The sequence below is a fragment of the Pseudopipra pipra genome, chromosome W (genome assembly GCF_036250125.1).
Source record: "Pseudopipra pipra isolate bDixPip1 chromosome W, bDixPip1.hap1, whole genome shotgun sequence".
Classification (NCBI taxonomy): domain Eukaryota; kingdom Metazoa; phylum Chordata; class Aves; order Passeriformes; family Pipridae; genus Pseudopipra; species Pseudopipra pipra.
Genome location: NC_087580.1, coordinates 44,206,626 through 44,227,563, shown reverse-complemented (window position 1 = coordinate 44,227,563; position 20,938 = coordinate 44,206,626). Strand labels below are relative to the sequence as shown.

At 54.5% G+C, this 20,938-nt stretch overlaps 1 protein-coding gene across 9 annotated transcripts; it reads right to left on the bottom strand.

Annotated features, from left to right (window-relative positions):
• Nucleotides 1–2,629: 2,629 nt before the first annotated feature.
• On the bottom strand, nucleotides 2,630–20,538 carry LOC135405123 (tropomyosin beta chain-like). Of its 9 annotated transcripts, none has more exons than XM_064639833.1 (9): nucleotides 20,339–20,538; nucleotides 19,454–19,579; nucleotides 9,729–9,862; nucleotides 8,567–8,684; nucleotides 8,360–8,430; nucleotides 8,040–8,115; nucleotides 7,346–7,408; nucleotides 5,981–6,050; nucleotides 2,630–2,931 (listed from the first exon to the last, which is right to left on the bottom strand). In XM_064639833.1, exons 1-9 carry the CDS (start codon nucleotides 20,450–20,452, stop codon nucleotides 2,849–2,851), a joined length of 855 nt encoding a protein of 284 aa, XP_064495903.1. In that variant the 5' UTR covers nucleotides 20,453–20,538; the 3' UTR covers nucleotides 2,630–2,848. The 9 variants fall into 9 exon arrangements, with proteins under 9 accessions (XP_064495903.1, XP_064495902.1, XP_064495904.1 ...); XM_064639834.1 differs by lacking the exon at nucleotides 8,040–8,115 and adding an exon at nucleotides 7,538–7,613 and having other exon boundaries at nucleotides 2,637–2,931; XM_064639835.1 differs by lacking the exon at nucleotides 2,630–2,931 and adding an exon at nucleotides 5,554–5,636.
• Nucleotides 20,539–20,938: the final 400 nt, after the last annotated feature.

The following is a 20,938-nucleotide window of genomic DNA, read 5'->3' as shown; positions in this document are numbered from 1 at the left end:
AGAAGATGGCGAGCATCATAGCGGCAGGATACGGGACTGGGGACAGGTCGCGGCGGCTTGGCTCTGCTCAACTGCACCCCCCACACGCACCCCACCTCTCCCTCACTTCCTTTCCGGGATCAACTGACGTCATAGGCTGCCTGTACACACAGTTGCCGCAGGAAGGGTTGCACTGGGCGGGGACGGGGACTGAGCCGGAGTGGGGCGGGGCTAGCGTCTGTTATGGAGTGGTACAGACTGCAATGGGAGGACTCGGTCTGCACCCAGGCAAGCTTGACCCTGTCACTGGTGCACTCACAAAGGCCACCCTAACCCTGCTCCCCATGATCTGGGCCAGCCAGAGATGCCCAGGCTTAGGTGAGGTGTGCTAGCTGTCCCCGAGGGCCCCTAGCTGCTTGTTGCCCTGTTGATGAAAGATGAACAGTTTAAGGAAAAGATTTTGCAGAGTGAATCATAGAAAAAAGGACAATGCATACTATACAATCCCAGATATGCGGTAAAAGGTCTTGCAGAATAGTTTCAAAATAAGTAAAGAGATAAGAAGAATAAAGAGACCTTGAATTAGATACTAGACACTGCATTTGGCAATGTACCATAAGATTTAGTCAAGTTAGCTAAATCAACTAAAAACATGTTCTTTAGATGAACTTAGCTCATTATAATGTGAAAACCACACCTCTAAAGCTTAGACTACCCACCTCCAAGTGAAGACCCCTACCCACTGAACACGAGCAATAAATTTAAAATGCGTTTTGCCCTTAAATCAAAGCAGGAAAAAGATTGTCCAATAGCTATTAAGTACATGTGTATTTAGAAATTAGATAAGCATGTACTTATGTATTTTGAAAGTATAAATATGCTGATTGGCAGTAACCAGGTGTGGTTACTAGTACCCATCTCTGTGCAGATATGAAATAAACAAACATCTCAACTTTGTGTATGGATCAGCTTCTTGCACACCAGGTGAAAGAACCCATTTTTGGGACAACACCGCCACAGGTCTGCCTCAGTGCAGGGGGTCTCTGGCACTGCCCCCAGGCCCCCTGCAGCTCCTGAGCATGCAAGGCAGGGGCCACGTGCCCCCTGCTCTCCACACTGCTCCTCCTGCAGTGCCCACTCCACACTCCTAGTTCAGGCAGTGCAGTCCTGATGTGGGACATGATACCGAGTGCTGCATACGGGACACATGTAACTCATATAGAAATGAGAAATCGTTATAAGTGTCTGCATTTTCCTCCAGCTGCATTGTCCTCTGGTGGGATTGATAAATTGGTAATATTGATTATATTGACTGGGGACTTTGTGTGGCACTTGGCTTTATGTGGCTTGGCCTGTTCCAAAATCACCCAGAGCCCTGCAAAACCCACATAGTTTGGCAACTCAGCTCTTCCCTCCCTCACCCAAATGTCTAGGGCTGTAAATGTGGGGGTAATCATCCTCAAAGGAGGGGCTGGGGAGCAGCAGTGGTTTGTGTCTGGCTCTGCACAGCTCAACATGTCTCATCAAAATGTGTCTGCAGTCAGAGGTTAATGAGGACAGCTGTGCACTGTCCTTCCCATCCAGCACATTCCAGAAGAGGAGTCTTCCAGGGAGGGAGTCTGCAACTTCTGTCAGGTCCTATACCCCAGGAGGGCAACCAGAAAATGAGGTGCTGGGCCAAGGGGAGGGAAGGAGCCTGGCAGCACCTGGTCAGGAAAGAGATGCAATCTCACCACCCTCCTTTTCTGAACTGAGAGGTGTACCAAATAAAGGAAAGCAGATAATAAAAGCTATCCCTGCTGGTTGCTTGCTGGGGCAATGGCCTGGCTCAGCAAGGGTTCAGTATGAATTATGTTTCCTGGCAGCATGAGGCTGTGCTTTTGGAGGATATTCGCTGGGTAGCATGGGACAACAGGGCTTGGTGCCCACTGTGGAGGAGTCTGAAGCAGAGGGCAGGACTAGATCATGACTTTGGGCATCCCTAGGGAATTCAGCCTTTTTTGGTGACAGTGATGAGACATATCCTGCCACTCTTTGTGTTGGAGAAAACACATCAAGCCAGGAGGAAACTTCCTGAATGCTTTGGAAATTGGTTACCTACTGCATTAATATTTGCTAGTTTATACAGCTGTCCCTCAGGCAGGTGTTTAGGGACTGAAACTAGTATATGGGGTAAGCAGCTAACCACAGACCTGGAGAAGATAAGTAATGGTGTGTGCATGCATGGTCACATGCTTGTATAAGTGCTCAGATGGCATCATGAACATGAACCGTGAAGCAGACTCCATGAAGAGATCAAAGACTTGGGCTTCCCCAAGTGCCAGGCAGGTAGCATGCCAGCTGTGGAAGGGGACATGTCAGTGACATATCTTTATCATTGTGCACTTGAAGAGGATGGCCAGTTTGGACTGAGTTTGGAGGTTTTCAGTGCATCACAAGGAGGTGATGGAGACATGGGAACGTAGCCCAAACCATGCGCATTATTGCTCTCAGCCCTCCATGGTTGTGAAGGATATTCTTATGCTGGTCATATCCCACCCTGGACCCCAGACCCTGTAGAGCTTCCTTGCGAGAACTGGGCAGAGAGCCCCCCTACCACATCTTCCAGTGCCTGTGCCCTCCTGCAAGGACCAAGCACAGCCATCCATCTTGTCAAACTACTTTAATATTTGGACATGAAGACAGGACAGAGCCAGTCAGGTTGTGCACAGAGAAGACACCCCTGAGCCATGGTGTAAGGCTGCAGGGCTTCCCTTCTCAATGGATATGTGGATTTGGCCAAGACACAGTTCAGCTGATGACATCCTGAGCATGCCAGTGGGGTGCACATGTGGGGTAGGGAAGAGGGACGGGGGCTCCCCAGGGCAGCTCAGAGGTTGTTCAGCTCAACAAGGGTCTGATCCAGGACCTGGTGGATGCCCACGTTCTCCTCTTTGGCACTGGCCAGACTCTCTGTGAACACAAGGGACACAGTCAGAGCATACCCAGGCACAGTCAGACCCACACACACCACACCAAGCACAGACACACACAAACAGACATTTCAGTATGGCACCAGCCTCCAGCCGCATGGGCTGTCCCTGTGGAGCAAGCAGCCCCACCACTGGCAAGGATGTCTAGCCACTCTGGGATCTACCAAGGCAGCAAGGCCAGCTGGGCCAGTCACTCAGGGTGTATGGCCCCCACTCTTTGGCATTTCCATCCTCCCGTGGCACGTTGTTGCTCACAGCCAGGCCCTCCACAGCATGGATACCACTGATAGATACCCCTTCCCCAGCCAGCCACCAGTATGGTCCCATCTCCCTGCTCTGCTCACAGCACATTCTGCCCCAGCATCACCACCATTTGGCTGTGGGCTTACACACAAACCCTTAGCCAGGAAAAGCAGAGAGCCAGAGCCTGCTGCATGACCCAGAGATGCTTTGTCAAGAAGACAGTGAGACAACAGTCTGGGAAGGTGAGCAGAGAGAACAGCAGAGAGAGAAGGAGCAGAGTTAACAAGGCTTCAAGGATGAGCTCTGCTGGACAACCTGGCTGCCAAGGCACCATCCTTCTGCGCTCACTTCCAAACAGCATTCTCCTTCCCTCTGGAGATGGGAATGGGATGAGAGCTCTGCCCACCCAGCCCTGTCTCCCAGAGCTCCTGGCCAGGCTCTTCCCTATTTCAGGTTTGGGGTAATGGGTGCTACCAGGTCTCCAGCTCCTGTCCCAGCCCTCACAGTACCCTGCAGGGACCCCATTCTGAGGGGATCCTCCATGCATCGCCTGGGATGACCAGAGTGAGGGGGAAGAGGCTGGCTGCCAACCCCTGGGAGAAGGGAAGGAAGGCAGTGATACAAGCTACCTCATCCCTCCCTGGCAGGGCTGGACCGATGCTGGGGGACAGCCATCACTGCATAGGTATCCCAGGACATCACAAAACCCCTCGTTTCTCTCCCTCCCAAGAAAAACTGATCAGCTTCAGAGGACTCCCCAACCCCCCCAAGCAGGTCAGTTACCCCCAGGAGGATAAGCCAAGACTCCAGTGCACTTCCTAACCCCAGCAGGGAGTGGGGAGGCACTCCCATCCTCGAGCCAGCCTGGCATAAGGCAGGGAGTGGGGGTGGCAGCCTAGGTGCAGGAATCTGGCTGGGCTGGGAGTTCTCAACAGCTCAGTTGTTAAGTTCGGTAAGGATGACTTGCAGCTTGTTAGCGAGAATGTGGTTTTGCTTGGCCTCCTGCTGGGAGTGTTCTATAGAAAAGGAGAGGTCAGTACAGCAGAGGGAAGAAAGAAAGGCAAGTTAGTCAAAAGAGACAGCATTCCACAAAGCCCTTGCTGGAAACCCTGCTGCTTCCCAGACAGCAACTGGGAATGAGCTGGGCTGGCAGGAAGAGGTAGCCAGTCTTTGGGCAGGAACAGGGCTGTGGGTCTATCAATTCAGGGACAGAGTTGTGGGGCAGGGTAGAATGCTGAGGAAGGAGAATGAGGATCAGGGTCCCATTTAGGGCCATGGATCACTGCTGAAGGGTAGGGTTAGCCCCTTTGGTGTGGGAGGGTGATGAAGGAATGATGCCAGGGGCTGCTGCTTGTGGGCAATGTCCAGGAGTGAGGAGAGAAAATGGACAGGACCAGGTCTAACCCTGATATTTCATGCCAAAAGAGTCATAAAGAAGGTGGCACGAGATGAGGAAAGCTGTGTCAGAGAGTCGGGGAGTGGTGGGGGTCATCCCCTGGGTGGAGGTGCAAAGGGCCCTGTCCCACTCAGCCTGGCAGCCGGGGCTGTTCCAGGGGTCCTGCAGCTGCTAGCTGCCTGCAACCACCTCCTACCACCTAGCTGCCAGCACCTGCATGAAACAGACAGATGAGCATGAAGAAAACAAAGGAGAAATGGAGGAGAGAAAATGCTTTATTGAGACCAGCTCAGTATACTCAGAGGGACAGAACAGAAAAAAAAAGTCATGAAATGTAAACTGAACAGCAATGTGCAAAGGATAGAAGGGAGGCAGAGGGAAGGGAGGAGTGGGGGCCTGGGGGCTGTCTGCCTGGGGATGGGCTGCCTGCACAACCTAACTCCCCCCTCCATCCCGCGGGCCTAAGCCTTCATCTCTGTTTTGGTGGTGGAGGTGCCACTTTCCCTGTGCAGGTCCCCCCCCTGCCCTGGGCTCAGCAAGCAGAATCAGGGGGCTTTGCTGGAGGAATGTAGGGGGCAGATGTCCCCTGGTGCTTGTGCTACCAGGGAGCTGAGGAGGGAGCTGCTGAAGTGAAGGACTCCTGGGCACAGCTCTGTTTCCTGCTGGATAATGCTGTGGCATGAACCTGCAATTGCATGGGCACCAAACCCAGCATGAGGGGGTCCTGGGTGCTGTTCCCCTTCTCTGCCAAACACCCCTAAACACTTACACCTTGTCTCCCCACAAAGAGGGCTATTGTGATAACAACCTGGGTTGACTCCTGTCCCAAAGGAGATGATGGACAGGCATGGGTTGGGAAGGACAGAGGGGACAGAGCAGGCAGGGAGAGAGAAAGGTGGGATGGCCAGGCAGGCAAGTGGCTGAGGAGGAGAGGGGGTGTGATGCTAGTGCCCAGCGGGGGGCTCAGAGGGAGGTGATGTCATTAAGCGCATTGTCCAGCTCCTCACTGATGGCTTTGTACTTCATCTTCTGCGAATACACTTCATCTGCAGGCAGGCAGGCAGGGGGTGGGTGGGTGGCAGGCAGTAGAGTAAGGATGGGGGATGGGCAGCAAAGAGAGAGAGGGTGGCTGTGAGCAGGGGGCCAAGGGCAGCAGGAGCATGTGGACACAGGTGATGTGGATGAAGCCTTATTCCCCACCTGAGGGCAGAGCCACAGATCCCAGCATCTCTGTGCCCCCACACTGGACACCACAGCGTCCAGCCTCCCCCCTTCCAGGACCCCTGCCCAGCCCCTCACCCTGGCCAAGCCCTGTCTGGCCCTGCTGGGGCCACATCTTGGGCAGTGCTCCCTGGGAAAGAGGGACACAGGGACAGTGAGGACGTTTTACCTTCTAGATCATCGATGGTTTTCTCCAGCTTCGCCACAGACCGCTCTGCAAACTCCGCACGGGTCTCAGCCTACAGGAGTGCAGGGGAGAGAGGGTAAGCTGCAGGGCACAACAGGGATGGAGCATGCAGCGCTGCACCCCAAATCTGCCTCATCTACATCTCCCATATTCCCCCCCCCATGAGCCCTCCCCTGGGAAAGGCAAGGGACAAGGGCCCCATGGACCCCCATGCCCTAAACTAACAGCAGGGGTGAGAGCTTGCCCTCTGTAATGGTTTTAAGTATTAGGCCTTCCTTCCTGGTTGCCAGGAAGAAAGGAAGGAAGTATTCCATCCTATTCCTTTACGTAATCCAAACATAAATAGATGGAGAGAGAAGCCTCTTTCTCTCTTCCCTTCCGGCGAGGTTTGGAGACAGAAGATTCCCCGCAGTCGGTCTAGCCTCTGTAGGGGAGCTGGGGCCTGGCTGGGCCTACGGGGCCTGTTGTTCCTGCTGATCCGGAGTCTGGTAGCGTGGCGGTGGCATTTGGGCGATCGTGCTATCCCAAGGAAAGTAGTAAGATATTCTTTTGCTAATTCTTTAGTTTGCTAGATCCTGAGTTTTTGATTGTGTATATCTATTTTGCTTTTGTCCTTTTTTTTCCTTCCCCCTTCCCTTTCCCTTTCCCTTTTGGAATTGTATATAATATTTCAACTGTATATAACTGTAATATACGTAATACATTTATTTTAATATAGTTCGGCTAATCTGGATTTTTCATAGTTTTTTTTCTTTGCTCCTTGCCGGAGGTTTTTTTGTGCTGGGTCTTGGGACTTGATGGGGAGCCAAATAAAACTTAGACATCCTCAAAGGAATCAGCTGGGCAAAGTGCCTCCATGTTGGGCTTTCTGTTTATCCCAATCTGTCCTGACCACCAAAAGCATCATGGGAGCCCACACACTTCATAGGTTGTGTGTGCAACCAACACTAGACTGATCACTTCAAATCAGACATGGCTTGAAGTTAGTGTGTGCAGGGCATGAGCTCCTGCCAGCGCATGTCCTGGGAGCAGGACACCACACAGAGCAGAGGCAAGCAGAGGAGCAGAGTGCAGCATGAGGCTGCAGGATGCAACCTCAGTGGAACTATGCTCCCTGGGGATGCAAACACCAGTCCTTCAGATGGGCCAGAGCCCCTCTCTGGGGTATCAGGATCCCATGGGGGCATCCCAGACCCAGACATCTGCCATGCTGCAAGGCCACAATTTGGGGAACGGTGAGAGGACATGGGTGTAACAGGGTCAAAATCCACAGGGGATGGCAAACTTGTGCCTGCGCTGATGCAGTGCCAGCCCCTCTCTTGGGGGTCTCAGCCCCACACCCCTTACCTCCTTCAGCTTTTCGCCTAGAAGCTTGATTTCCTCCTCATACTTGTCCTCCTTGGTGGAATACTGCAGAGACAGATGGGCAGCCATGAGCCCCACAGGACACCTCTGGCCATACTTCACTTCAGTGGAGGACCCCAGAAGCCCCAGACCCTGCGCACTCTGCCCAGCCCCAGCAGCCCCTCTGGGTCCTACCTTGTCAGCCTGGGCCTCCAGGGACATCAAGTTGTTGGTGACAATTTTCAGCTCCTCCTCTAGATCACCACATTTACTACATCCCAAGCAGGGCCAGCAGGAGAGGGAGTGGGGCCAAGGGGAAGGTGAGAGGAAGGAGCAGAAAGAGTGGGTAGAGAAGGAGGAAAGAAAGAGAGAGAACAAGTTGAGGAAGGAGAAAACTCAGGCAGTGCAGGCGCAGAAGGAACAGAGCCGCTGCGAGCGGAAGCTGCTGAGACACATTTATTCATCTGTTCCTCATGCCTCCTTGCACAGACACCCTGTGCATCACTGCCAGCTGGGCTCCCACCAGCCCTCCCAAGAAGGAGGGCAGGCACAGAGGGATGTGCCCACCAGAGAGGGAGGCAAGGGGAGGTTGTGGCAGAGGCAGTAGTGCAGAGAGGAGAGGTGGCTCACACAGTTTAAGGGATAGCGACAGAGAGAGGGGGCTGCTGTGGATAGCCCTGCACCCTTGCCCCAGTACCTCTTCCTCTGAGGCAATGAGGGATTTGAGAGTCTGGTCCATGGTCCGCAGCTCTTCTTCCAATTGTCTCACTCGGCTGGGGCAGAAGAGGAGCACCCCGGGGGGGGGGCAGCAGAGAACAGGGTCAAGGATGTGCAGGTTGGAATCCCCCTGCCCCCAGCCTGTGAGCCCAGGGACCACCCTGACAGCAGAACCTGTTGTTCCTGAGGAAGGATATTCCCATTCCCACACAGACATACAGCCACCCCCCCAGCTGCTAGGGACTCAGGGCAAGGGCCATGTGGGACCTCTTCACGCTGCCCACTGGGAGCCCAACTCACCTCTCCGCTACCTCTGCCCTCTCCTCTGAGCGCTCCAGCTCTCCCTCAAGGACAACCAGCTTGCGGGCAACCTGTTGACAGCAGCAAGGAGCACACATCAGCCCCATACTTGCCCTGGCTTGGGACACAGGGCTGTGGGGAGGCAGCCCAGGGTGTTGTCAGGGAATCAGCACTGGGGGAAGGGGACACGTGAGTGTGGGCACGCACCTCCTCGTATTTGTGGTCAGCCTCCTCTGCTATGTGCTTCGCCTCCTTCAGCTGCATTTCCTGGAGCTCCATCTTCTCCTCGTCCTTCATGGCCCTGTTTTCAATGACCTTCATGCCTCTGAGGAAAGCACGAGCCAAAATATGTTACTGCTGTGGATCAAGGTGGCACCTGCATCTACCATCCACTGTGCCCTAATCCTGCCATCCTCCAGCTCCAGAGATTTGGGACACTGGCACTCATTGGCCACCTCACACAGTAGGATCACACTAGTGGTACGCCAAGGATGGTCCTGTGCACAATTAAAGCAGCGGACCTGACCCCAAGGCCACCCCAGGGCTGTGTCCCAGACTAAGATGTGGCCACAGAGCCTCTCAAGCAGGCAGGTCCTGAACTCATCATTCAGGGGGGTAAAAACGTGTGCAGTCCATGATGAACTGGCCACAACCTCCACAAAAGCAGTCTGACAGGCTAGCAACCTTTAGGAAATGCTAGAAAAAATCCCGTCACAAAGCCTTTTCCCATGCAGGAATGATGCTCACAAGCAGGGGGTCACCAAACCCACATGAACCCCCTCAACAGGGACTCCTGCAGACTCTTCTCTCGCTCAGATGCTGCTGTTCAAACTGGTCTTTGCCAATGGAGGGGAGAGTTCACATAACTGCCAGGAATGCTGTGATGCCCTTGCCTGCATGGCTTCTGCCTGGTAAACCTGCTTGCTATAAGGATGGGGAAGCGCTCTGCAGGACTTCTTTCTGAACGAGGCTGGTTTGTTCTCAAAGGTCAAGCACAGTTCCCAGGCACAGAAGTCCCCTCCTGGGCCGTTGCTCAACTCTTGAGCAGAAGAGGCTGCTCTGGGACAGAAAACAGGCTCCGAGCACCTTCTGGCTTCAGTTGTAGACTGATATTTGTATAAACACCAGATCAAATTTTTCAGAATTTTATGGGTTCTGTGGAAATTTCAAAGCATGCCAAGAATGCCCATATCTGGGGGACTTCTCTGCATTGTGGCTTTGCTCTTTCCTTTTGGGGGTCTGCAGGAAAACCAATGCAAACCCCATAAGATCACTTCAGGGGGATCCCCAAACCCCACTGCAAAACCAAGGGAGCTGCCTGCAATCAAGGGTGACCTGAGACCACCCTCTCTGTCCCTCCCTGTCACACCTCTCGCTCTCATCAGCTGCCTTCTCAGCCTCCTCCAGCTTCTGCAGGGCAGTGGCCAGGCGTTCTTGAGCTCGGTCCAGCTCCTCCTCCACCAGCTGGATACGGCGATTCAGAGAAGCCACTTCAGCCTCAGCCTGGGGGAGCAGAAACCCCTTGGTCACTCCATATGACATATATGTCTCACTATATATAAAAAGTATAGCACCCTGAAAGGGTGCTCAGAGCAAGGGATTGTCCCTGGGAATATCGCTGGGTTGAAGTATAGGTGGCTGGGGGAAAAGTAGGGATTGAAAGGCTTGCCCTAACCATCTTAGTGGGGAAGTAGCTTGTGTGACCCTATGAGGTTGCGAGCTATGCTGGCGATGGTACATGCCTTCGGCAGGGTCTCCCATGCCAGAAAGGTCAAAACTGTAGAAACAGATAAAATGTGTCCATGGGCAGGATGGGCTCACTAGCCTTCCAGCAGTCATCCTAGGAGAAGGACAACTCTAATTCCAAACCCAGGCAAATGGAGCTCGCTTAGCCCTGTAAGGCCATCCATCTAAGAGAAGGACACTAATCAAACCTACATCCTAAGGACCTCGCTGTCACCATCCAAGCCTTCTACGCTCTCGCAGATGAACCTTAGGATTAAAGGGTGGGTCTAGTTCTGCACATGCTGCGTCTCACCTAAAAAATCCATGGCACAGGCTCGAGGGTTATATCCACATTTGTAAAGCCCTGTAGCGACAGGCGAGGGTTGAAACGGCAGGTGATAAGATGCACTGGAAACCATAGACTCAATCCTGCATACAGGCAGTTCAGGACATTGGTCGCCTAAGACTGACCCCAGAGATGACAGTCTCGTTTGGCAGCATCCTGAATGATCAAGCAGCCTTTTTCAAGGAGAGCACTGCTTGCTCCACATGGAGAGGGGCCTAGAAAAGGTGGCCTAACCAAAGCTCATCTCCACCCTTCACCCTGTTGGTTAACCGCGGCCAACGGGCATCTTCTGATGCGGTCAAACAAAGTTTAAGAGACAAAGGCATACACCTGCCTTCAAAGGTGTACCCAAATTGACACTCACATGCTGGAACATCAGAACCATGTTTGATACTGCGGACAGTGGACGTCCTGAGCGTCGTTCTGCCCTAATTGCCCACGAACTGTCACATCTCAACATTGACATTGCTGCTCTCAGTGAAGTTCATCTCCTCGAGGAAGGCAGCCTTAGGGAACATGGTACTGGCTATATACTCTTTTGGTCAGGTAAACCCAGAACCGAAAGGCATCTTTCAGGAGTTGGCTTTGTGATTAAAAACTCTATTGTCCCTAAACTTGAAAATCTACTGACAGGTCATTCTGATCACATTATCTCCCTACACCTTCCACTACACAACAAGCAACATGTTGTCCTCATTAGTATATATTCCCCAACTCTGCAAGCTGACCCTGCCGAAAAAGATAAATTTTATACCGACCTGCGCCGCCTTACCCAAAAGGTTCCTGCAGATGATAAGATCATTATCCTTGGTGATTTCAATGCCAGAGTAGGAAAGAATTTTGAAGCCTGGAAAGGAGTATTAGGCAAGCATGGTGTTGGAAACTGCAACGATAATGGATGCCTTCTGCTAGAATTCTGTGCGGAGCAACAGCTCGCCATCACCAACACTATCTTTCAGCAGAAAAATAGTCTGAAGACAACCTGGATGCATCCTAGATCTAAGCATTGGCACCTCATTGATTATGTCTTGGTGCGATGGAGGGATGTCCATCATACCCTCATGATACCTAGTGCAGAATGTCAAACAGATCATCGACTGGTGCGCTGTAAACTTAACTTCAACCTTAAGTTCAAAGCTAAAAGGGGCAGTATCCCAAGGAGGAGACTCCAAGTTAACAATCTTCAAACAGCTACAGTGAGAGACAGATTCCAGGCAAATCTTCAAATAAGGTTCGAAAATCATTCAATCCCTCTCCTGAAACACTTTGGCACCATATTAAAAACAGCATCCTGCTGTCCTCTGAAGAATCCTTAGGGTTCTCCTTCAAGAAGAACAAGGACTGATTTGATGAAAACAATCAAGAGATCCAGGAACTGTTGAGGAAGAAGAGAACTGCTCACCAAGCACACCTTGCTCAGCCATACTGTCATGTAAGAAAAGCAGCCTTTTGCCTTGCATGCAGCAAGCTCCAACAGAAACTCTGTGACATCCAGAACAAGTGGTGGATCAGTCTAGCAGGAAAAATTCAATTATGTGCAGATACAGGTGATTACAGAGGATTCTATGAGGCCTTGAAAACAGCATATGGGCCTACATACCAAGTTCAAAGCCCTCTACTCAGCGCAGATGGTCAAATGCTTCTGACAGATAAAACCTCCATTCTGAATCAATGGTCTGAACACGTTCAGACTCTTTTCAGTACTAGCTGTGTAGATCAAGACTCAGCAATTCAGTACATCACACAACAACTGGTGAAGAATGAATTGGATATTGCCCCTGCTATGGGAGAAACTCTTAAGGCCGTACAGCAGGTGAAAACTGGCAAGGCAGCTGGGGTTGATGGAATTCCACCTGAAATCTGGAAACATGGGGGCCAAGCACTCCATGCTAAATTTCACGAGTTTGTGGTGCGTTGTTGGAACTAAGCGAACTACCATCAGACCTTCGTGATGCAGTCATCATCACCTTGTATAAGAAGAAGGGAGTCAAATCAGACTGTACAAATTACTGTGGTATTACTCTGCTCTCCATTGCTGGCAAAATCCTGGCAAGAATACTTTTGAACAGACTAATACCGGCTATAGCAGAAGGAATCCTACCTGAAAGCCAATGTGGTATCAGAGCCAACAGGAGTACCACAGACATGGTATTTGTCCTCAGACAACTACAAGAGGAGTGTAGGGAACAGAACAAAGGTCTCTATGTCACCTTCGTCGACCTCACGAAGGCTTTCGATACTGTGAGCAGAAAAGGTCTATGGCGGATTTTGGAACGTTTAGGTTGTCCCCCCAAGTTCCTTAAAATGATCATCTCACTTCATGAGGATCAGCACGGCCAAGTCAGATATGGCGATACACTTTCTGAGCCCTTTCTAATAACCAATGGCGTGAAACAAGGCTGTGTTCTTCCACCAACCCTATTCACAGTCTTTTTCAGCATGATGCTCCAAAGGGCCACGGCAGACCTCGATGAAGAAGATGGTATCTACATTTGATATTGTACTGATGGAAGCCTATTCAACCTAGGGTGACTGAAGGCCCATACTAAGACCTTAAATCATCTTGTCCATTATCTGCTTTACGCTGACGATGACGCCCTCATCGCCCATACAGAAGTAGCTCTGCAGTGTTTAACATCCGGCTTTGCTGAGGCTGCTGAGCTTTTTGGGTTGGAAGTCAGCTTAAAGAAGACAAGTTTTCTATCAACCGGCACCTCAGGAAGTCTTCCATCATCCCCATATCACCACTGGAGAATCAGAGCTCAAATCAGTCCAGCAGTTTAATTACCTAGGTAGCCTCATCTCCTCGGATGGTAAGGTTGACGGAGAGATAGACAACAGGTTAACAAAGGCATATAGAGCTTTCGGAAAACTCCATAAAAGAGTTTGGCAAAATAAACACTTGAAGAAAAGTACAAAGATCAGTGTTTACAGAGTCATTGTGCTGTCTACTCTTTTATATGGATCCAAATCATGGGTCATTTACCACCACCACCTGCGACTCTTAGAACGCTTCCATCAACGCTGCCTCCGTACAATCCTAAACGTCCACTGGTCAGATTATGTGACTAATACGTCTGTTCTAGAACAAGCAGCAATCACAAGTATTGAGGCCATGTTGCTGAGAACACAGCTGTGTTGGGCAGGACACATCTCAAGGATGAAGGACGTTCGCCAGGGTAGGGTGGCTGGAGCAGCTGCACCATCATGGGGATGCTATCTGGGGTTTGCAGAGCAGTGAGTAAACAGGGAGGAATGCCCTGTACAGCTTTGCTTACAAAAGGAGATTGGAACCACTAGTAGATTTCCTGTTTAAAGAGGTGGCAGAGTGAGCTGGGAGCCTCTTCTGGGGGCACCCTCCCCAGCCCTGTGCAACAGGGTATCCCAAAGCTGAGCACAGATCCCCTGCCCCCTCCCTCCCCTTCCCTGGCTGATATACAGTGTGGTGCTCGGGGCAATGGAGCATGTCACCCTCAGCAGGCTGGAGCCCAGCCAAACCACAGCTACTGGGGCCTGAAAGACCAGGGCTCCCTGTTTTCCCAGGCTCCCTGCACATGGGACCAGGAGCCAGGGCTGGCTGGGAGCAGTGGCTCTGGCCCCTGCCAGCCCTTTGACACCTGGCCCCACAGTCTTTCCATTTGGTAAAGGTCTCCTGCCTGCTCCATCACCACCACCGTGAAATGCTTCAGGAAGGAATGTTTTCCATAGAGAGTGCTCAGCCGTTGGAATGGGCTGCCCAGGGAGGGGGTGGAGTCAGGTAAAGGTCTCCTGGCTGCTCCATCACCACCACTGTGAAATGCTTCTTCAGCAGCTCCTGACCCTGCTCCCCGTCAGAAGGGCTGTGGGGAGTTAAAACCCCAGATGCAAAGAGATGAGCAGCAATGAGACCCTGCTGTGGGGAGCAGCCCCATGCACCAAGAGGCAGGGAGACAGGCACCAACCACAGGATAATGTCTCCTGCTTATTCACAGGCTAGAGTGGGCATAGCCAGATGCAGCACCTGACATTGGCCAGCCTCCTGTTCCAGAATTGGGAATGCCCATGGGGGACATTGGCCAAGCAGAGGGGCCATGGAAGCAGCAAGGAGGCTGCCCTGCTGAGCATTTATGGTCCCCATGGCAAGCTGGCAGGCACAGCTGGCACCAGTCCAAGTGGGTCAGCCTGGCAGTGTGCTGGGTGGGCGGCTAGCTCAAAAGTTGGCACAACAGCTGCCTCCACCCCATGAACACCCCTTTTCTGGGCTCACTGAGAGCTCATCCCTTGCCAAACTGCACAGGAGTTGGGGTTGGCCCCCGGCAGGACAATGCTCTGCTTGCAGCATCTGCCTCACCCCAGCAGGAGCTTTTTTTCCTAGACAATCATCCTCAAAGTGAGTCAGAGCTGCCCGGAAGAACATGAGCTCTCCATCAGGACCCAGTGACCCCAATCTGCGGCTGCAGGAAGGGGCCATTTCCTCTGCACACAGTCAGAGTGACATTAGCCCGGGTACTGCACCCAGCTCTGTGACCCGTGGTGAGGATGTTAAAGGAGTGGGCATAGGAAAAAGAGAAAAAACTCACAATCTCCAACAACAATAAAAAGGTCAAACCAGAAACAAGCTGCAGCCTGGAAATGCAATCCCACTGCCAGAGTGGAAATTTTGGCCCATGCGAAGGGATGGCTCGTCCCCACATGCTAGAGAGCCAAAGGCTCTGGGACTGCTGCGGCCCGGACAGCAGAGCCTGCTGGAAGCCAGACAAGAGTCTGGGTGTGGGATTTTTAGCCATGCACACAGTCGGCCTCCGAGGGAGGAGATCCTTTCCCAGGATGTGCCCGACCCTAAGCAGAGCCAAGGCAGAGCTGGCTGCTCCCTGGTGCCCCGTCAACAGGAGAAGCCCTAGGCAGCCTCGCCGCACGGAGTATCCCTCGAACGACCCATGAGGGAGGCAGCTGGAGGAGGCAGTCGGGAGGCAGCGATGCTGCCGTGGTACCTGAATGACAGCGCTGTCCAGCTCCCCCGGGACTTCTCTGAACTCCGACCCGGAGGCAGACAGCCCGGCTACCGGGGCAGGGGAGCGGCGGCCGGGGCCAGCCAGCGGGGAAGGATGCCGGCGGCGTTTTCGGAGCCGGTGGGGGCATCCCGGGGAGCGGCCGGAGCGCCCCCCGCCCCGCCATGCCCCACGCGTCCTGCGCCTTACCCCCTCCCGGGCCTGCCGCTCTGCATCGGCCTCCCGCTGCAGGTGTTCGGCGTGCTCCTCCGCCTCGTCGGCCACCTGTTGTAGTCTCTGGATCTTCTTCTTGACTGCGTCGATGGAGCTGATGCCTGCCATGGCGGGGGCTGCCAGCGGGGAGGCCACACCGCCAAGCCCTTTGTGGGAACCGCCCGACTCGGGCAGGAAGCACTCAGGCAGCGGCCGCTCCCGCTGCCCTGCCTCCATTCCTTCCTGCTCCTCCTGCTCCTGCCCCTCCTCCTGTTACGGACCGACCTGGGCCACCGCTCCCCCGGGCAGCGTACACAGACCCCCGGGCAAGGTGCCCACCACCGGCAGGGGACAGTCTTCTATCAGGCGAGGTCCACAGTTCTCCCCACCCCAAATAGGACATAGTGCGCCCTCCTGGGCAAGACGCGTGGTCCTCCCCAGGCAGGGGTTACTGTCCCTACACCCCCCCCCCCCCCAAGACAAGATGCACAGCGGCTTCTGGGCAGTGCACACTGTTCCCCCTCCCTGGGCAGGGTGCATGATGCTCCCAGGATACAGGACATAGTCCCCCTCCAAGCATAGCAGGGGTGCACAGTCCTATCAAGCTCCCCCAGAATGATGTAGAGGAGCCTAGGGAGTCTGGGGGTGCCAGAGCCTGGCCCCTTCAAGCCCCCATGGACACTGGAGCAATGTACCCATGCTGCAGAGATGGGGGGGTCATGGGCTTTTGCCCCATAGGGGCTCTGGGGCAGAGCCCACTCCCAGGCATCCTCCTGGGGGACCTGGGGCTGGAGCTGCAGAGCACAGCCATGTCCCCAGCACCCATCTCACTCAGCCCCTTGGCATCTGCTTCCCCAAGCAGGGACCTGGCTGGCAGCCCTGCAGGGGGCCCATGGTTCCCCCTGCATCCCCCAGCTGCCCTGGGGCTCTGCCCCACAGGGGAGTCCAGTTCCCAGCTCCCAGCTCTGCATCTTTGCCAGGGCACATGCTATGATCCATCAGGAGGGGCTGGCACTGTTGGCACTCAATCTTCCCTTACAGAGCTCTGACAGCTCCCAGGCAGCATAGGCTGCACTTCTCACTTGCCTCCAGGGACACCAGTTCCCAGGCTGACCCTGCTGGCTGCCATTGGCTCTAGGATCAGGGGGCCTGGGGGGACCTGGCCACACCACCAGCAGAGTCCTGCGTCTCTCTGATAGAGGCAGTGTTGCTGGTCCCCTGGGAGCAAGTGGCCTCAGGCTTGGCCTTAGTCCTGCTGGTCCTGCACCACTCCCAGCCCAATGCCTGGGTGCCAAGAGTACTCCCAGGCCAGTGCACGGGCCTAGAGTAGAAAGCAAGGTCCCCACCATCAAAGGGGCATGGGCAAGCTGGCTGTGGGCAGGAAGGGGGTAAGTTGAGGCACAGCCACCCTGCTGGGCTGGGTGCCTCTTTCTCTGGCCCCACCTAGGGATGAAGTCACTTCCCAGTAGAGCTCCGTTCCCTCCCACCAGCTCAAGGAATCGCCAAATAAGAGCAAAGTCTCAGCCGGTGAGAGCAAATGGGGCGGGAACTTGGGTGAAGCCTTTGGGGCTGGGGACAGGCTACCAGCTGGGGATGCAGGGGGCTGGAGAGGGCTGCTCTGGCTAAACCTTCTGTCCTGGCTGCACCATGTCCAGCAGCCCCTGCCAGCATCATGCCGTGGGCCTCACAGGCTATTCCTCCTGGGGACAAGGAGGCGGTGGGGCCATGGTGGCCTCACAGAGCTGCTGGGAAGGGGCTGCCAGCGCCATGGAGCTGCCAATTCAGGGACAGGTGCTCTCCAGTTTGTGCCACCATCTGATTCCCCTCCAAGTGCCTGGGAAGGTTGCATTTGCACCCCTTAGCGCAGTTCCTGTGGGCTTCCTGCACTGCCACCCCATGCTGGAGGCAGGGGGAGATTTATTCTTTTAAGGCATTCATTGACATTTTTGCCAAGACCAGGAGCCTGCCTGGATCACTGTGATGGGCCCTGACCTGGCCAAGAGATGGGGATGCTCTGTGCTCACAGGCACACACTGTCCTGGCAGCCAAGGGGAGCACGATGGTCCCCAGGGAGGCAGGTGGGTGGGCTCTGGGGGTCTACCCTGCGCTTCCTTTGCCAGAACTGGGAGCAACACTGTGGCTCATCCTGGGGAGGAGGAAACACATTCATGTCCCTGGCATGGAGACCTGGTGACTTCCAGTGCCCTGCACATGGCACAGTCTGTCCAGGTTTCAGCATGGCCTTGGGGCAGCTGTGCTTGTAATGGGCTCCCAGCCCTGCCTGTAACACCCATCTGCAGCCAGTCTGCCCCCCCTGACACTGAAGGAGTGCTCCTTTTCCCTCTCCAGCCCTTTCCTGGAGGGGTTGGTGGCTCATGTTCCTCCTATCTGTTGGGACAGGACTCTCCTTGCCGAAGCCCACAGACTTGCCAAGCCACTGTGGACCAAGAGTGCAGTAACTCGCCCTCCCTGCCCAGAATGGCATTTCACAGCCTGCTGTCATCAGCAAACTGCTCCGCACCTTGTGGTCAACGTCTGCCCTGTGCCACCATTTGCACCTTCCTCTGAGTCCCTCACATCAGCCAGATCTTGTACTGAGTTTGCCCTGTCCCATATCAGCATGGATCCAGTCAGACCAGTACAAATCCCTGCTACACACAACAGCCACCCTATCTAGCTTTACATGTCTGCCCCACGCCAAGATAAATGATGCCCTTCCAGAGGATCTTTAATGTTTTAATTACTTTGGTTTAGCAACTAACTAAACTGGGGCAGGTCTGTAGGGTCAGCAAATAATGCTGGGGAACCCCTCAGGTGCTCCCTGGGGGCTCTGGGCCACCCCAGGGACATGTGCTGCTAGTGATGATCCTTGTGTGCTCATCCCTATCCTTGGCAGCCACCTGAGAGATTTGACACATCTCCCCCATTTATCTCCATAAATTATCTGGGACTGAAATTTTTGTTCTCAATCAATCCTAAAAAGCCTGGCCATGCACTGCTGGCCGCAGTCCAGCCAGCTCCCCTTTATCTTCTCCTCCAGCTTCCCCTTTAACTTCTCCTCCAGCTTCCAGGGTTGGTTTTCATCAAAGGGCTGGCTATCAAAAGGGAAATTTATTTGTAGTGTGTCAAATACCCTGTGTGGCACCACAGGTCATTATACCCCATTCCTGAGTGGCCCCATGGCTGCACAAAGCTGTTCCACCCTTCATCCTGGCCAGGCACAAGCCAATTTCAACACTTTTCTAATATCTCCCTGACGAGATCCATTTCCCAGAAGAAACATCAGTCACAGCACTAAATAAAACTCTTCCTGGCCTTGCCCTTGCCAGGGTACAGTGTGGCATGTTGGACCCCAGAATGACCAAGCCTACCCCCCGAGACCCCAAACGTCTTTCCTCACAGCCAGCTCTTGGCAGTTGGCCACGGGCAAGAACTTTTCCCATTTCTCTGCTCTTTTTTGCTTTCCTGCCAGTTTAGCAAGCACTGCAGACTGTTTTCTGTAAGCATTGCAGAGGCATATGCTTGGGGACCTGTGACACAGCTTGGGACGCTCATCTCTGTTAGCTTCGGGGAGCCGGACAGGCAGCTGCCCACAAAGCTCCAGAGCTGACTGAGCGGTATCTGCCACAGCCTGCCTGGCCCCCGCACTCTGAGAAGGATCTGGCCAGTCCCTGCCCTGCCCTGCATCTCAGCTGGGTTCAGTGTCAGCATCACAGGAATGGGATGCTGACAGTCTTCCCCACAGACACCTTCCATATAAGGCCCTCTTCTTTCTTCGCATTCCCCCCCCCCCCCCATGTCTGGCACCGGTACAGGGGAGGAGTTGCTGGCACGCCTACATACGTCTGTAGCTTTCTTCTCCGCCTGCTCCAGTTTTTCCTGGGCCTCCTTGACAGACTCGGAGTACTTCTCCACCTCCTCCTCTGTGCCCTTCAGCTTCTTCTGCAGGCCCTGCTGTTCCTCCTCCAGCTGGAGAAGGGACAGAGGGTGAGGATCAGGAGGTTAGTAGTTCCCACAAGGCTGGGGAGGGGATATCCATCCTCCTCCTGGTGCGGCCAAGGCTGGGGGCATAGCAGGAGCATGCAGACATGCCCACTGTTGACTTTGGGGCCACATGTTCTCAGGGAGCCCTTGGTTCCCAGGGCCAGAGCAGCCTTCAGCATCCCTGAGCCTGGTGGGGGTAAAGGGGTGGTGAGCTCCCTCCCTATGCAAGGGACTGGAAAGGTCCTGACTGGGGGGGACAGCTCCAGGGGGCACCGAGAAGGTTCCCATCTCTGTGGCTGGGGTGGGAGTACTCTATCCCCAAGGATGTCCCTCGCAGAGGGATAGGGAGGTGGCACTGTGGTGTCCCACAGACATGGCATGTTTGGGGGGAACTGATGTGAGTAGTCAGGGGCAACATGCTGGACTGTTGATCCCCGGGGATGGGCACCCAGCAGGGTAAGGTCCCCAGGTACAGGCACCCAGTGGGTTGAGATCACAAGGGATGGGCACCCTTAGAGCTGGGATCTGCTGGATGGACACCCAGTGAGGCAAGGTCCCCAGGGCAGAACACCCCTAGGACAGGAATCCCCAGGCTGGACACACAGCAGGTGCCAGTCCCCAGGGCTGGGCACCCCTAGGTGGAGGATCCCCAGGCTAGACACCCAGCTAGACGGGGTGCCTGGGTCTGGACACCCTTAGGCGGGAGTCCCCAGGCAATGCCAGCCAAGCCCGTGGGACACCCACCTGCTTGCAGCGGTCCTCCGCCTGCTTCTTGTCGGCCTCCGCTTGCTCTGCGCGGTCGATAGCGTTCTCCTTGTCCAGTTTCAGCATCTGCATCTTTTTCTTGATGGCCTCCATAGGGACGGCGGGGCGGCGGCCGGGCGCGGGGCGGTGGCGGGATGCGGAACACCGGGAGCGGCGGGAGCACCGGCACTGCGCCCCCAGCCCCGCTACTCCGCCTAAGAACCGGGGAGGGGCCGCGCCGGGCGGAGGACGTCCCAGCACCTCCTCCGCCGCCCTCCAGCACCTTTTAGGGACAAGCTCGCCACTGGCTCTCGCACCGAGCAGAATGGGAGGGTGACACCCTCGGTGGACACCACCGCAGCCTCGGCGCCGGACACCCACGGGGGCACCGGGCGAGGGACACCCCAGGGCACTGTGTGAGGGACGCTCTGGGGCACTGCACTAGGGGTACCCCAGGGGCACTGGACTAGAGACACTGCAGAGCATTTCAATAGGGGCATTTCTGGTGGCACTGGACTAGGGGGACACTGTTGCTTCTCACCACTGTGGGGGACATCCCGTGACTTTCCCTGCACTTGGGACATCCATGAACTGGCAGTG